This window comes from Trachemys scripta, chromosome 4 (genome assembly GCF_013100865.1).
Source record: "Trachemys scripta elegans isolate TJP31775 chromosome 4, CAS_Tse_1.0, whole genome shotgun sequence".
In the NCBI taxonomy this organism is placed as follows: domain Eukaryota; kingdom Metazoa; phylum Chordata; order Testudines; family Emydidae; genus Trachemys; species Trachemys scripta.
In genome coordinates, this window is record NC_048301.1 from 139,910,875 (window position 1) to 139,925,371 (window position 14,497).

The 14,497-nt window shown below is 59.0% G+C and overlaps 1 protein-coding gene across 4 annotated transcripts in view; it reads right to left on the reverse strand.

Moving 5' to 3' along the window:
* SRCAP (Snf2 related CREBBP activator protein) overlaps positions 1-14,497 on the reverse strand; it is a 28,869-nt gene that overhangs the window by 7,382 nt on the left and 6,990 nt on the right. For 2 of the 4 annotated variants that reach the window (XM_034768170.1, XM_034768167.1), the window contains exons 6-28: positions 12,531-12,671; positions 11,851-12,085; positions 11,263-11,513; positions 10,846-10,957; positions 10,614-10,703; positions 10,092-10,247; positions 9,750-10,009; positions 9,498-9,675; positions 9,047-9,183; positions 7,153-7,322; positions 6,862-7,054; positions 6,248-6,384; positions 5,564-5,750; positions 5,081-5,250; positions 4,389-4,720; positions 3,796-4,086; positions 3,552-3,716; positions 2,455-2,679; positions 1,936-2,238; positions 1,607-1,854; positions 972-1,315; positions 469-671; positions 102-271 (exon numbers count right to left, since the gene is read on the reverse strand). In XM_034768170.1, the coding sequence (XP_034624061.1) occupies positions 102-271; positions 469-671; positions 972-1,315; positions 1,607-1,854; positions 1,936-2,238; positions 2,455-2,679; positions 3,552-3,716; positions 3,796-4,086; positions 4,389-4,720; positions 5,081-5,250; positions 5,564-5,750; positions 6,248-6,384; positions 6,862-7,054; positions 7,153-7,322; positions 9,047-9,183; positions 9,498-9,675; positions 9,750-10,009; positions 10,092-10,247; positions 10,614-10,703; positions 10,846-10,957; positions 11,263-11,513; positions 11,851-12,085; positions 12,531-12,671 (4,698 nt within the window). The remainder of the gene's footprint in view (positions 1-101; positions 272-468; positions 672-971; positions 1,316-1,606; positions 1,855-1,935; positions 2,239-2,454; positions 2,680-3,551; positions 3,717-3,795; positions 4,087-4,388; positions 4,721-5,080; positions 5,251-5,563; positions 5,751-6,247; positions 6,385-6,861; positions 7,055-7,152; positions 7,323-9,046; positions 9,184-9,497; positions 9,676-9,749; positions 10,010-10,091; positions 10,248-10,613; positions 10,704-10,845; positions 10,958-11,262; positions 11,514-11,850; positions 12,086-12,530; positions 12,672-14,497) is intronic. The other 2 variants (XM_034768169.1, XM_034768168.1) reach the window with 2 other exon arrangements.

The following is a 14,497-nucleotide window of genomic DNA, read 5'->3' on the forward strand; positions in this document are numbered from 1 at the left end:
GGGAGGATGAATAGCAGGAGAGGCCGGGGGGCTCTGAGGAGTCCCTAGCCTGGCTGCTGAGGGAACCCCCAGGACACATGGGCGCAAGCAGCCGGTGATACCTGTCTCTGCTCCACGCGGGTGCTGCCGTCCAGGCGCAGGTAGATATGCCCATGGTAGTTGAGGAACTGCTCCAGCACGTCCAGCATGCGGGTCATCTGGGTGAAGATGAGGACCCGGTGCGCCCCGGCCTTTAGCTGTCGCAGCAACAGGTCCAGGGTCTGCAGCTTCCCTGCAGGAAGGAATGGGGATGGTGACCAGGCCAGCCAGGCAGGGGTGGGGACCAAGGACAGCCTAGCCTCTCTGCTTCTCCCTCAGCCCCTGCCTGAGCAGAGCATCTCTGCCCAGCCTCCCTGCTTCCCGCCCCTCCCCTGGATCGGCCAGGGGCCTAGCTAGCCATGGCCCCCACTGCCCGGTCCACCCACATACCGCAGTCGTACTGGATGAGGCGCAGGTCGGGGAACTGGGTGCGCATGTTGCAGACGATGCGATGCAGGCCGCTGGCGCGGGGCGAGATCTCCCGCCGCAGCGTCTCCTTGAAGATGGCCTGGTGGAGCAGGAGTGACGGGGGCGGGTGAGAGGTGTGAATGGTGATGGCAGGTGCCTCCACGGGAGGCATAGCAAAGATGAACCTGCAGATACAACGGGCATGGCTGAGGGTGTGAACAGCCATGGCACAGCAGCAGGCCAGGGGACAGAGGACGCGCCTCCACCGTTGTCAGCTCCAGGAGGGGAGCGGGATCTGGTGGGTTACAGTGGGGTGGAGAAGGGGCCTGGGAGTCAGGGCTGCTGGGTTCCAGCCCCAGGCCTGGAATGGGGCAGGATGGGCCTAGGTGCCAGGACTCCTGAGTTCGAACCCCAGCTCCCCAAGGCAGCTGCACAGATCCCCGTTCCTCACAGAGGGGCCCAGCCGCGCCGCCGGGCGGCGTTACCTCTCAATGATGTCTGCCAACTGCTCAACCCTCTGCTGGGGGATCAGGATGGCCTGGGCAATGGCTGAGGCCCGCTGCCAATACGCCTCTAGGTGCTGGGGGTCCCGATGCACCTGTGCCATGTAGCAGTGGCTGTAGCTGGCCCCCCTCCAGCCATCCAGCTCAGGTGCCACTTCCTGCCCCTCCTCCTCCTGCTCCCGAGGGGGGCCGGGGGGGAAGAGGGTGCAGAGGCGCAGCACCTCGGTGCCATAGATGGGGGCCAGGTTGCAGTGCTGCTCGTTGAGGCGGAAGAGCCGGTCCAGGCGCTCCTCCTTCTGCTTCTTCCGCTTCTCTTCAAGTGATTCCTGCACCAGGACCGCACAGATGGACGGACGTCAGTGCTGGCGATGGGACGCCCCCTGAGTTGCCTTGCACCTGAGATCCTCTCCCCTCCATCCCGGCCAGTCTGGGCTAGCACAGCTCCCACCTCTTCCGAGATCCTCCCCCCTGCCCAGCTGGTCCAGATCCTTCTCCTCCCCCTCTCCTGGTCCAGTCCTATCCCTGCCCCACTGCACTGAGATCCTCCTCCCCATGGACTATCCCAGCCCCTCCCTTTCCCCCAAGCCCAGTCCCAGGTTCCCTGCACATTCACTCACCAGATAGAAGGGTGACCGGGGCGGGGGAGGGGGCTGCCGTCTGTGCCGTGGAGCCCGTGGCGACGGGGGAGGCGGGGTGGGCGTGGTGGAGCGTAGCATTAGTGTCTCGGGTTCCTCCTTGGGCACTGGGCTGGGCGCGGCTGCGGGCCGGGGAGCCAGTGCAGGGCAGACAGCAGCAGCGATGGTGGTGGCAGGGGGGGTGGGAAGAGGGGCGGCCGTGGCGGGAGAAGGTGGAGCCGGTGCTGGAGCTGCAGAGGAAAGCCAAGTGGGGTTAGTGTGAGTCCTAGGGCACAACGCCCCATCTAGGAAGGCAAAGACGACCTGCTTACCCGACTGCTCCATGCTGGGCACTGGCGCCTGCACCACCCGGATCATGGGTCGTACCAGGGCCTGCAGTGGGGTGGGTGCCCGCACTGGAACCAGTGGCTGAGTGGGCAACCGCACGGGCGGCATGGGTGCCACGGGGAGCTGGGCTCGCTGTGCCATCAGGGCGGCCGGCAGGCTAGGCAGGGTGGTGGCTGTGGTTGGGCGTGGAGGCTGCTGTAGGGCTGGGGCAGGCACCAGGCCGTCCCGTGGGGCCTGCCGCACCACGATCTTCACCACACCAGAGCTGTTCACCATGGAGGAGGGCACTGGGGGTGAGGAAAGCAGGGTTAGAGCCTGGCAGGCATCTTCCCCCCACACAAATCACTGGACCCCACTCCCTTCCCAGAGCCAGGGACAAAACCTAATTCCCAGCCCCTTCCGCCCTAACACACTAGTTCCACCCCGCTCCCAGAACCGGGGCTAGAACCCAGGAGTCCGGCCTGCCGCTCACCCTGATCTGCCCTCAGGCCACTGACACTCACCTGGCGTGGCAGCTATGGGGACGCTGATAGCTGATGAAGTGGCGGCTGCCGTGGTGGCAGAGGCTGGGGCGGGCAGGATGGTGGTGGGCTGGGGGCCTGACATGGCCTGCACCCCGCCCTGCGCCTGCGCGCCCTGCTGGGTCATGGCCTGGATGAGAGCCACCTGGGCCGGCTGGCTGATGATGTGGTGCTGACCCCCAGCAGAGACCAGGTGAACTACATTCCCTGCAGGGGAGAAAGCATGAGCAGCTGGCACAGGCGAGCTTCCCCACCAGAGCACGCCCACCCCCACCGTCCCCTGTGCGCCCCCCTGCAGCGACCCAGCCGGGCTGGCATTGGGGTCTTACAGCAGGGTCAGGCTTGGAGTTTTGCTCTCTCCCTCGGGTCAACAGGCGCCTCACAGGCAGAGACGGCTGGAGCTTAGAGGGATCCCACCCTGGGCGTCTGCCCTGCCATCCCCCAGCACTTCCTTATGGTGCCCCTCTGCTCCCTGCCCACCAACGGCCCTCGGTTCCCCACTCCCCATCCCACCGGCATCCCTCCATGCACCACTGCCCATCCCACCCCACAGCGCCACTCTGCTCGCCCCCAATCAGCACCCCACGGCTCCCCTTGACCCAGTGCCTGTCAGCTCCCTGCTCTTCCTCACTGTGCCCCATGGCTGTTCCCCAGCACCCCACTCCCCCAGATCCATTCCTACCCACCCACCAGGGCCCTTGGCTCTTCCATCTCCTTCCCCAAGTGCTGCCATCTCTCGTGCCCCCTCCCTCCACCCTGCCTCGTCCGGTCTAAGAACGAGTGTTCAGCAGAGCTCTGGCTGAGTGGAGGGGAAGAGGAGAGAAAGCCGGTGAGCCAGCCAAGCGGCCAGGGCACAGAGACAGTGAGAACAGCAATGGTGGAAGCCGGGGAGCGAGGGTTTGGGGCAGGGAGAGGGCTCTTAGCGGAAGGATCTCACTGTACAGGGACTGATGAGATGCAGCCACCTCTGGGGTGGGGTGTGGGGGCTGTTTACGCAGAGATCCCTCACCAGGATGGCAGGAGGGGATGGGGGAGCAGAGGTGCCTGGGGGCCACATGGGAGGGGAGGGGTTTACCTACTTTGCAGCTGTCGGGGCTGGGCCATGGTGACCTGCCGCACCTGGGTGCCCGTCAGGGTCAGCTTGTTGCCTTGGATCTGGAAGGTGAGGGGCTTGCTGCCTGGGGCGCTCTGCAGGGGCCGGTTGGCCAGCGAGGCCAGTTGTGCGATGCTCACCACCTCGCCCGCTGCAGAGAGGAGACGGGGTCAGTTCCCAGGACACCCGCTGCCTTTCCCCCCCCTCCCTACAGCGCCCCTTGTACTCACAGGGCAGCCGGGCCTGCATGTCCGGGGAGAGCAGCAGCCTCTGCTGCACAGTGCTGGTGGCCGGGAAGTTGTAGCCAGGCAGGGTGCTGGTGGTGGAATGGACTGTCACTGGCTTCATCATGCTCCCCACGGCGCCCGGGTTCAGGGGGTTGGGGGCTAGCCGCACGGCGGGGGCTGGCACCGGGCCGGGCTTGAGGGTGGAGGCAGCAGCAGCGGTGGCAGGGGCCGGCAGCACGGGGGGCTGGGGGGCATTCGGGACCAGCTGGGCTGCAGGCATCAGTGTGGGCAGGACTGTGGGAGGAAAGAGGGGCTGGTTAGAGGGGAGGAGTCAGACAGCCTAGCCACGCCCCCATGGAAGGGAGAGGGGGATGCCAGCCCAGCTCCTCCACCCTGGGAAAGGTGGGGCAGGGCCCAAGGAGGTGTTACCTGGCCCTGCCCTGCCCTGCCCCCAAAAAAGGAGAGGGGAGGGAAATCCTGGCCACACCCCCTCAGTAGGGCATTTCAGCCCTCAGGCAGAGGAAAGGGCCCCGCTCCAGGGGACCCCAGTGGGCACCCAGCCCCGCCCCACCCCTCCCACTGGGCAGGGCCCTTACCCTGCGGGGCAGACACCGGGGCCTGGAGCACGGCAGCAGCGGCGTTGTTCTGGCTCAGCGTAGGCACTAGCGTTGGGCCCTGCGGCCTGGCAGCGGGAGGCACCGGCACCGGGGATGGCGGGAGGGGCAGGGGCAGCGAGATGGGTACGGCCATGGGGTGAGGGAGCAGGGGAGGCTGAACGGGCCCTGGGAGAACCGGGCCCATGGGGTGCATGGGGGCCAGGGCCTCTGGCAACACAGGAGCCATAGGTCTCTGCAAGGGGGTCACGGGGCGAGGGCTGTTCACCAGCACCACGGTCCGGTTCTCTGGCTTTGGCACCGGCTGCAGCATCCTGCAGGGAGGGGGAACAGACAAGGTTAAAGTGGTGGGGGGGGGGGGGGGGAGAGAAGGGAATTCGCCACTTCCTGCCGACACCCCCCCATCCCGCAAATCCAGGACTCCCCTCCAACCCCCTGCTCTGCGCTATGGCAGCCCCCTCCACACACACCCCCAAGAACCCCCCTGGCATCGGCTACGGAAGCCTCCTCCACTGCCCCCGAGATCCCCCCTGCCCAGGCTATGGCAGGCCTGTGCCCCCCCTGAGATCCCTATTCCCCCAGCCCTGGTGGTCCCCTGCGCGCACTGAGATCCCCATCCTCCCAGCCCATGGCAATGGCAGCCCCCTTCCCTCCCCACTGGGGGGCTGCGGTACCTGTTCACTTTCATCTTGACAGGCTTGGGCCTGGGCGGGGGGTCCGGGGACTCGGCGATCTCCTCGATCAGCTTCCTTGTCACCTTCCACTTAGGCAGGAAGGTGTCGGCCTCGTAGCGGGACACGCGCCCCTCCAGGTTGATGAGGTCGAAAATGCCCATGTCCACATGCTGCAAGGGGCCAGGCCCAGTTAGGAGAGGACCAGCCCTCCCCTTGGCTCCTGGTACTTCCCCCCGCAGCAACAATAACATGAGGGCAGGCGGGAAGGGGAAAGGGCCTGTGTCCCATTCCCATCTCCCCCTTGAGCGGGCCAGTCCCCGGCAGAGCCGGGACCCCTAGAGGAGAAAGGTCCCATCCCTTCCCTTCCCTTCCACCGGTCTTCCCTGAGCCAGCCAAGCCCCTGTCCTGGGGCTGGACGGGGGCTGAAGTCCCCTAGAGCCCTGTGTCCCACCCCACCCCCCTTAAAGGGCTGGGAACACCTGCCTTAAAGGGATCGCGGTTGAGGGCACACAGGACGAGGGAGGCGGTGCTGAAGCAGATGCCCTGGGTGATGAAGGGCGAGTGGATGGGCCGGGGGTCGAAGAGGTTGGGATGGTTGCACACCTTCCGCAGCTGCATCAGGATGTTGATGACGCTCATGAAATGCCCTGTGGCCAGAGTCTCCTTGGTGCTGAGAGGAAACCGAGAGCGGAGTCAGCTAGCACTCCTGGCTGCCACCACATGCTGCATTTCTGGGCTGGCGGGTGGGTAAGAACCACCCAGCAATGCCACCCTGGGATCGACCACCTAGTGCTGAGATGCGGCCATTTCTGGGGTGCAGCGCAGCAGCTGGGTAACCACGCCGTGACACTGCACAGGGACCCCTCAATCATTACTGAAATGCAGCTACCTCTGGGGTAGGGAGCAGTGACTGATTAACACTGCAGTGCAACAGAGCAGTTTGGGACAGGAAGTGAAGGTGGATTCTGTACCCAACTGACACTATGGGCACGAGTTAGAGAGGCAGAATGCAATCACCTGAGTTGGGATCTGGCTCCACCCCCTCCCAGAGCTGGGGACAGAACCCAGGAGTGCTGGCTCCCAGCCCCGACTGCTCTAACCCATTAGACACCCCACACCCCCAAGAGCCAGGGATAAACTCAGGCATCCTGTCCCCTCTGCACTCACGTGGCCTGGGCCATGAAGTCGTCGTAGAGATAGCGCTGGCGCTTGGACAGCCGGCACTTGATGACGTGCTCGTATTTCTTTGGCATTTGCTTCTCCACATCCACCTTCACCCTCCGCAGGAGGAAAGGCCGCAGCACCTGCCAGGGGTGGGGTAGAGCCATCAGTCCGAAAGCCAGCCCCGTCCCCAACAGTCCTGATCGCCTGCTGGAAACGCCCAGCCCAGCCCAATGGGGAAAGTCTGCCCTCACACCCTGGCCACCACTGGCAACCAGAACTCTGACCCCTCCCAGAGGCACCCCCTATGAGGATCCTGCTTGGGGCCCCGGCCCCACCGATTGGCTCGACTGTACTATTTAAACCAGGAGGCACAGAAAGTTGTCTGAGCAACCTACTGACTTCCTGACTGGTTCCCGATTCTGGTCCCCTGGCCTGACCACTAGACCTGTCACCCCTGCTCCGAGCACAAGATCAAACCACCTACGTCCCGGTCCTGACCCATCCCCTCTACCAACCCCAGTCCCTGGCAGACCCCACCCCAGGCCTGATTCCTAGCAGCCCCTGCTCCCCACCCCTCAGCAGCTCCCTCTCCCCTTCCACTGCAGCCCCACCCTCACCTTGTGCAGCCGCTTGACCAGGCTCTCGTTGTACTCCTGGCTACCCTCGATCATGCCTGTCAGGGGATTGGAGAACCACTCCTTGAACTCGCGGTGCGACTGGAAGACGTGGGGCATCAGGAAGTGCATGAGGGACCAGAGCTCCATCAGGCTGTTCTGCAGGGGGGTGCCTGTCAGCAGCAGCCGCCTCTGACTGGAGGAGACATGGGGAAAGGAAGGGCAGAGCAGTGAGCGTGCTGGGCCACACTGGGCCAGGGCCCTCTCCCCCCTCAGGGGGAGTACCACACCCACCTGTTGAAGTTGAGCAGCGACTGCCAGCGCTGGGATTTGAAGTTCTTGATGTTCTGGGCCTCATCCAGGATCAGGTACTTCCAGTTCTTGCGCCGGAACGCCTGGTGGTCCTGCAGCACCAGCTTGTATGAGGTGATGCAGATGTGGAAGGCATTGGGTTTGGTCCAGCCCTAAGGAGGGGAGCTGGGTTACATTGGGAGGGGCCAGAGAAGATAGGCCACCCAGATCTCCTTCCCATCCCCAAACCAGGTGGTTCCACAGCCCAGGACCAGACTGGAGCTGGTGCCCCCAAAGGGGAAAGGCCCCGGGTCCATTCCCTGACACCCCTGAGCCAGCCAGTATCCTGTGCGACCCTGCAGAAGCCTGCCTGCTCATAGAGCAGAAGTGTGCTAATGATACAGACCTGGGAGGCACTGTCAATACAGAAGATTGGAAATATTATACGGGAAGATCTGACCTTGAAGCCTACAGTGACAGAAAGGGGATGAAATTCAGCAGGACAAAAGTACAAGGTCCTGCATCTCAAGTCTAGTAATAAGAATTTCTGTTACAAGCTCATCAGTTGGAAGCAAGAGAGGAGAGAGACGTGGCTGTGGGGGGGGGAGGTCTATCACAGGATGACTATGAGCCACCAACGTGATGGAGCAGTGACAAAGGCAAATGTGATCCTAGGATACCTCAGGAGAGGCAATTCCGGTAAAGAGGGAAAAGTATTAATGCCATTGTCCAAGGTACTGAGAAGACCTCCCTGGGAATACTGTGCACAGTTCTGGGCCCCCTGGTTCCAGGGAGATGAATTCCAGCTGGAACAGGTGCAGAGAACAGCGAGGAGGATGACCAGGCAAGCGGAGGCCAACCCTACCAGAGGGGATTGGAAGAGCATGGCTTATTTAGTCTAGTCAAACAAAGACTGAGGGGGATCTGACTGGGCTCTATAAATACACCAGGGAGTGGGGGGGGTGCAAATACCAGGGAGGGCGAAGAGTTATTGAAGCTAAAGGACAAAGTTGGCACAAGAACAAATGGCTATAAATTGGCCATGAACAAATTCAGGCTGGAAATGAGAAGGCGGCTTCTAACTATCAGGAGGGTGAGGTTCTGGAACAGCCCCCAGTAGGAGTTTTGGGAGCAAAAATCTTCATTAGTTTTAAGAGAAAGCTGGAAAAACGTATGTGTGCGATTGTACGAGGGGGTTGTTTGTGCTGGCAGGGGGCAGATTTATTTCTTATGTTCCTAAAGCTCATGCTTCAGGGTTTCAACCAGGAGCAGGAAGGGAATTCCTCCACATATTGTTTTTGTGAGGCTTTTATCATCTCCTTCCTCTGAAGCATCAGGGATGGCCACACTGGAAATGGGACATTGGGTGGGCGGGCGGGCCAGGGCACTTGGGTGGCACCGAGTAGTCTCTCTCTCTCTCCAGTGCTTGGCTGGCTGGTTCTTGCTCAGAAGGTTGGGTCTCACTGATCACTGTATGTGGGGTTGGAAAGGAATTTTCCCCCAGGTCAGACTGGCAGGAACCCGGGGTTGCGGGAGATGACTTCTCCTTCCTCTGCAGTGTGTGGGTGCAGGTTGCTTGCTGGGGTCATCTGGGGATCTTGCACCTAATCATTTCCCTGCTGGTGCACCGGTCCCTCCTATTCTGCCTGTGGCACACAACAGTCTAGTCAATACATTGGCCACATTTCGCTGGCTGGATTAGCGTGAGGGTGCAGGTGGTGGCTTGTGCTCTATGTGGAAGTCAGACTAGATCTAGTGGTCCCTTCTGGCTTATACTCTATGACTCTCGTCCCCAATGCCAGGAAGAGCGGATAACCCTCAGCCATCGTGGGGAGACAGTCCTGTATCCCAGCTGGGGGGTGCACTTGGGGTAATGGAGGGGCCTCTGGTTCCTCACCTGTCGCTTGAGCTTGCGTTCCTTCTGCGCCCCATAGTAGGTGAGGATCTTGAAACTGGGGCACCAGCGCTTGATCTCCATCTCCCAGTTCAGCATCACGCTGGTGGGCACGATGATCAGGTGGGGACCCCAGCTACCTGTGGGACCAACACAGAGCAGGGCTGCTCTCAAGCTGCGGGCTCAGGGATCTTGGAGCGCCAAGGTGGGCAAAGCCTGGGCAGTGGCATGGCAATCTCTGCCACGCACCCTCCTCACCAATGAACCTCCCCGAGCCCTGGGGGAAGGGAGCTCCATCTCCATGGTCTGTCAGCCCTGGGCCTCTCTCCACATGCCACCAATGAGGCAAGTGGCTATTGCAATCCAGGCATCTGGGCCCATCTAGCCCGTCCCCACCTGGGGCAGGATTGTCCCCGTCTCTCTAATTCCCGGCAGCCCCGTCCCACACCCTCACCCTTCTCGCAGGCCAGATGAGCCAGCAGGGAGATGGTCTGGATGGTCTTGCCCAGCCCCATCTCGTCCGCCAGGATACCGTTGAGCTTCTTTTCGTACATGGTGACCAGCCAGTCCAGGCCGATGTGCTGATACTCCCGCAGGGTCCCCCGCAGCAGGTAAGGGATGGGCGTCTTCACCTGCGCAAAGGGGGAGGAGGTTAGTCTGGCTGCCATCCCTCCTCCAACCCCCTCCCCACTGCAGTCCCGCTTACCTGGGTGGTGGCCAGGGTGTAGCCCTTGGGCTGCAGGCTCTCGGCAGTGGCTGCGATGTCTGTGATCTCCTTCTTGGGCCCCAGGGCGGGGGCTGCGTCGTTACCCCCCTCTCCCCGATCCTCGTCCCTTTTCAACAGGTACTCCACGCCAAAGTCTTCCTCCCGGCTCGCCGCCGTCGCTTCCTCAGCGAGGGCATCCTCCTCCTCCTCCTCTTCCTGGCTCTCCTCCTCCTCCTCACTCTCCTCCTCTGCGGTGGAGTCTGGGGCAAGATCCAGCCAGCATCAGCCCTGCCTTAAGACACCCACCCACTCCTCAAACCACGCTCCCTCATCCCTCCATACCTGACTGGCTGCTGCTGTCCTCGTCCTCTGACTCCTCCTCATACTCCGAGGTGCTGGACTCCGAGGCATCCGAGGAGCTATCCGACTCATCCATCTCAAAGTCCGAGGCGTAGGCGCCGGCGTATCTCTGCAGCAGCTCCTCCATGGGCAGCTCCCCTGCCAGAGGAGCATGGGAACACGCAGAGGGTGGGACGGAGCAAGGGTCATATCACGTCCCACCCCCGCCCTGTGACTAGATGTCTCTCCAAATCTGTAACGCAGCCAGCACTGGAAGGACCTGGCTGCGGGTTGCAATGGAGAGGTTCCTCTGAGCACCAGCTACCAAATCCCAGCCTATGGGGCCAGGCAGAGACCTGTTTAAGTGCTCTCTGAACACTGATCACATGACTTGGGGGACAGTTTGCCAGGAGCCCTAGGGATGGTGGGACAGAGAAACCGACCCTGTGTCCCTGAGAGAGATCCAGGCCACGTCAAACATCAGCGCTACATAGCTGGAATCAGTCTCCTCCCACCCCTCCATACCTTCCTGGGCCAAGTCATCCAGTTCCTTCCTGTGATCCATGTCCCCTTCCAGCTTCTCTTCAGCATCGATCGTCTCCTCTTCATCCTCAGCTGAGGAAAAAGGCGGCTGTGTTACCACGTGGATGGGAGAAGGCCCCGTTAATCTGTCACCCCCATCAGCCACCAGTGGCAGCCAGGTCCCTCCCATCCACCCAGAGCCTAGCTGCTTCAGCAAGTCCCTTGCCATGCTCACCTTCCTCCTCGTTGGCCGTGAACTCCTCATCCTCCTTGTCAGGCTTCCACGGCCTTTTGTTCCTCTGCATGACGGACTTTGCTTTCTCCTGCTGGATGCATGAAGGAGAGGGCTGGGAGGAGAGGCTGGGGCCAGGCCCTCCCACCCCAAAAGGAGAGCCCTGGACCCCTCCCAAGCCCTCCTACCCTGGCCTAGGTGGGACACACAGATCATGCAGCTTAAGGTATCTGAGTGCAGCTGCCTCTCCAGGTCAGTGGCCTGCAAAGAGAGGTGCTTGCTCTGAGCAAAGTGCTGCCTCAGTCAAGGGTGTCCTGTCTACCGCCCCACAGACTCTCGCCGATCACCAATCCCCTTTGCCTCCCTGGCAGGTCTGACCCACCCCTCCGCCATCTTTACGATCTTGGATTGTTTCTCTACCTCCTCCTCACTCTGCCCCGCTGCCTCCTCCTCCTCGTTGTTGGAGCTGGCGATGGAGGGGGCAGCGCTGCAGGAATTCTCCAGGATCTGGGCGGGCAGGGACTGCAGCAGCTCCTCCAGGGGCAGCTCACTCTCCTGCTTCAGCAGCTCTATCTCACGCCGGTGCGTCTCTGAGTCGTTCCCTTCCTGCTGCTCCTCCACCTCAATAGTCTCCTCGTCATCTGACTCCTCATGGGGCTGGAAGTCACCATCTGTGGGGGGAGGAAGCAGGGGGTGAACCATACACCTGGGGCACTGACAGGGCAAGTGGGGAAACCCTGAGACTAAGGAGCCCTGGGAGTGAAACCTGGTGTCTTTCCCCTGTAGGGGGCGCCAGCTGATCTGACCCTGGGGGGATGGGACTGGAGGGCTCAGGGAATGGGACATGGACTCTTTCATCTCTAAAGGGTGCCATCTTCCAATCCAGCCCCAGGGCAGGAGAGACTGGCCAACTCAGGGGAAAGGGACACAAGACCTTTAACCTCTAGGGGAGGACTGGCTGGCTCAAGGTGAGCAGGGAATGGGACGCGGGTTGTTTTGGTTCCCTACCTTCTTCGTCGGTGAGGTGTGGAGGTGGTGGGGGGCTGGAAGCGGTGGAGCCGGCGTGGGAGGAGCTGATGTGGGAGGAGGAGCCAGTCTTGCTGGCCATGGGGAAGGTCTCGTTGAGGCTCTGAGTCAGCAGATCTGAGTACTTCTCCGTCTGGCCCACGATGAAGTCCAGCTGCAAGTCCAGGGCCTTCTTCCTCTTCTCCTCCAGGCGAGACTGCTGCTTAAACTGCACTACCTGCCAGTGGAGGGCCAGGGGGGTGGACAGGGACATCCAAATGAAAGAGAAGGGTAAGAGGGAGGTCTCAATAGGCAGCATATTGTTAGCCTGTCGTACTCGCTTCTGAAGAACCTTCCTGCTGTGGCCCAGCTGAGGGGCAAAAGGAAATCTCCCCTCTAACGACTGTATTCTACTGCTCAATACAAGACATTGTGTTAGTGAAACCCACCCTGGAGCAGCGGAGAGGCAGGGACCTCGAGCTAGAGAGTCCTGATGCCCAAGCTGAAATGACAGAGAGCAGGGAATGCTGGGAGAGAGAAGCCCAACAGCCTGAGCTAGAGCAGCAAAGAGGCACGGATCCCAGGCTAGAGAGGCCTGTATGTTATGTGACAATTCTTATATGAAGAAGGCCAGACCCAAAGCCAGGCTGAGCACTCCTTCTAGTGCTGCACGCCCTACGCACCTTCTCCACGTTGCTCCAGAACTGCTTGACCTCTTTGGCGATGGAGGAGGCGATGCGCCTCAGCTTGGCCTGCTCCTCCCGCTTGGCTCGCTCCTCCTTCTGCTTCTGCTCCTCATGGTGCCGGATCACCATCCGCACAACCTGGGGGAGGGGAGGAGGAGGGTGAGAGGCACGTGCGGGGAGAGGGGGCTGCACCGACCCAGGGCAGACTGTATTGGGGGTGGGGGAGATCTCTCTAGCTGCCAACCAACAGCTGGGTCACCAGCCACAGTTTGAGAAGGGTCAAGGAGGTTTCCGTTCAGCACCTACGACAGACAGAGCAAGCCTAGATGGAGCACAGGAACATGGATAGACAGATGGGCGCTTGGATGGATGGACAGGCAGATGGTGCCTGGATGGATTCCAGAGCCCTTGGAAATGCTATCTCTTAAGCCAGAAGGCGTGCTCTCTGAGCAAAACTCTTAGTAAATCCCCTGGAAAATGTGCCCACCAGTCACAGAGAGCTGCTGAGGGCAGGACTTGAACTCACAGCACCTGGGAGCCATCCAGCTACCCCGATACCAGGCCACCTGCAAACCCTCTGCCTTGCAACAGAGACGCTGTCCTGCTGCATATGTGCCTTTCCACCCTCTTTGGCACAGCATGGTGAACAAAAATCTATGCTTTTTTTAAATCAGATTTCCGACATTTAAATTAGCTATAGGTTTATATTTTAAATATAAACCTATTTAAAAGTTAAATTTGAAATGACAACCTATGTTAAGACCTCAACTTACTATAATCTATTGAGTCTATAAAATAATTAAAATTAAATACAAAAATTAGCAGTTCATATTTGTTGTCAAGTTTTAAAGAAAGACAAAGCACTGAACTGGTGAAGTCACAGGCAAAGCACCAGGAACCAGAGTTTGTTGTAGTCTTAAACTAGCTTTTGACACAAGTAGGCTCTTCTGCACCTGCAGAATAATTTGCTTCATTTCAGGTTATCCAACTAATTCAGTTCAATGACTAGATAATTCAGTTACGAAATGAGCTGGGTGTTGAAAAAGCAGAAAAACTTGTTTTCTTCTTCCAATCTATGAATAAAAACTAGGCATGAGAGGATGTGATCTACTAGTTCTAAATTTCTGAAGGACATGGTGACCGAAACCACAGTTCAATGCACTAAGTACTTCCTTTGTTTAATAAATCAGTTTTCAACATAAAACATATTTTGATAAACTGTCTGATAAACTTTTCTTGTTTATCTAGCACGTTTAAGACTGTTTTATTTAACTATTTAAAAAACTGTTTTTGTGCATTTTAGTTGACTCTCCATCCAAATACAGCTTGGCACAAATCACATGTAAAAAAGAAATGCATCATTCACTGTTTTCTAAACTAACAAAAATGTAAAAATTAAGAATCAGAGTAAATGTAAGTTAAACTATGTACTTGCTTAAATGAAGGTGTAAGAAGCATATCCTCCTGGTTAACTAAAAGAAGCACCAAATTTAGTATAAAGGTTATATTTGGTAGTAAATCAGTAGACCTCTACCCCAATATAACATGACCCGATATAACACGAATTCGGATATAATGCGGTAAAGCAATGCTCTGGGGGGGGGGGCTGCGCACTCCGGTGGATCAAAGCAAGTTCGATAGAACGCAGTTTCACCTATAACGCGGTAAGGTTTTTTGGCTCCTGAGGACAGCGTTATATCGAGGTAGAGGTATATGTTGTAATGGTTACCAACCAATGAGAATCAACCTTTCTTTAGGAAAGTAACTAAAAAGTACAAATGCAGAACAAGAGTAAAAAATGATTTAAATCAAGTCTTGCAGATTTAAATCATGATTAAAATCAGGCATTTAAATAGCTTTGATTTAAATCAATCCACCCTGCATTGTGGGTTGACCTATGCTGGAATTCCCAAATTTGGCCCTCAATGACTCTTATGCTATTGATTTCCCAGAGGGCCAGTGGG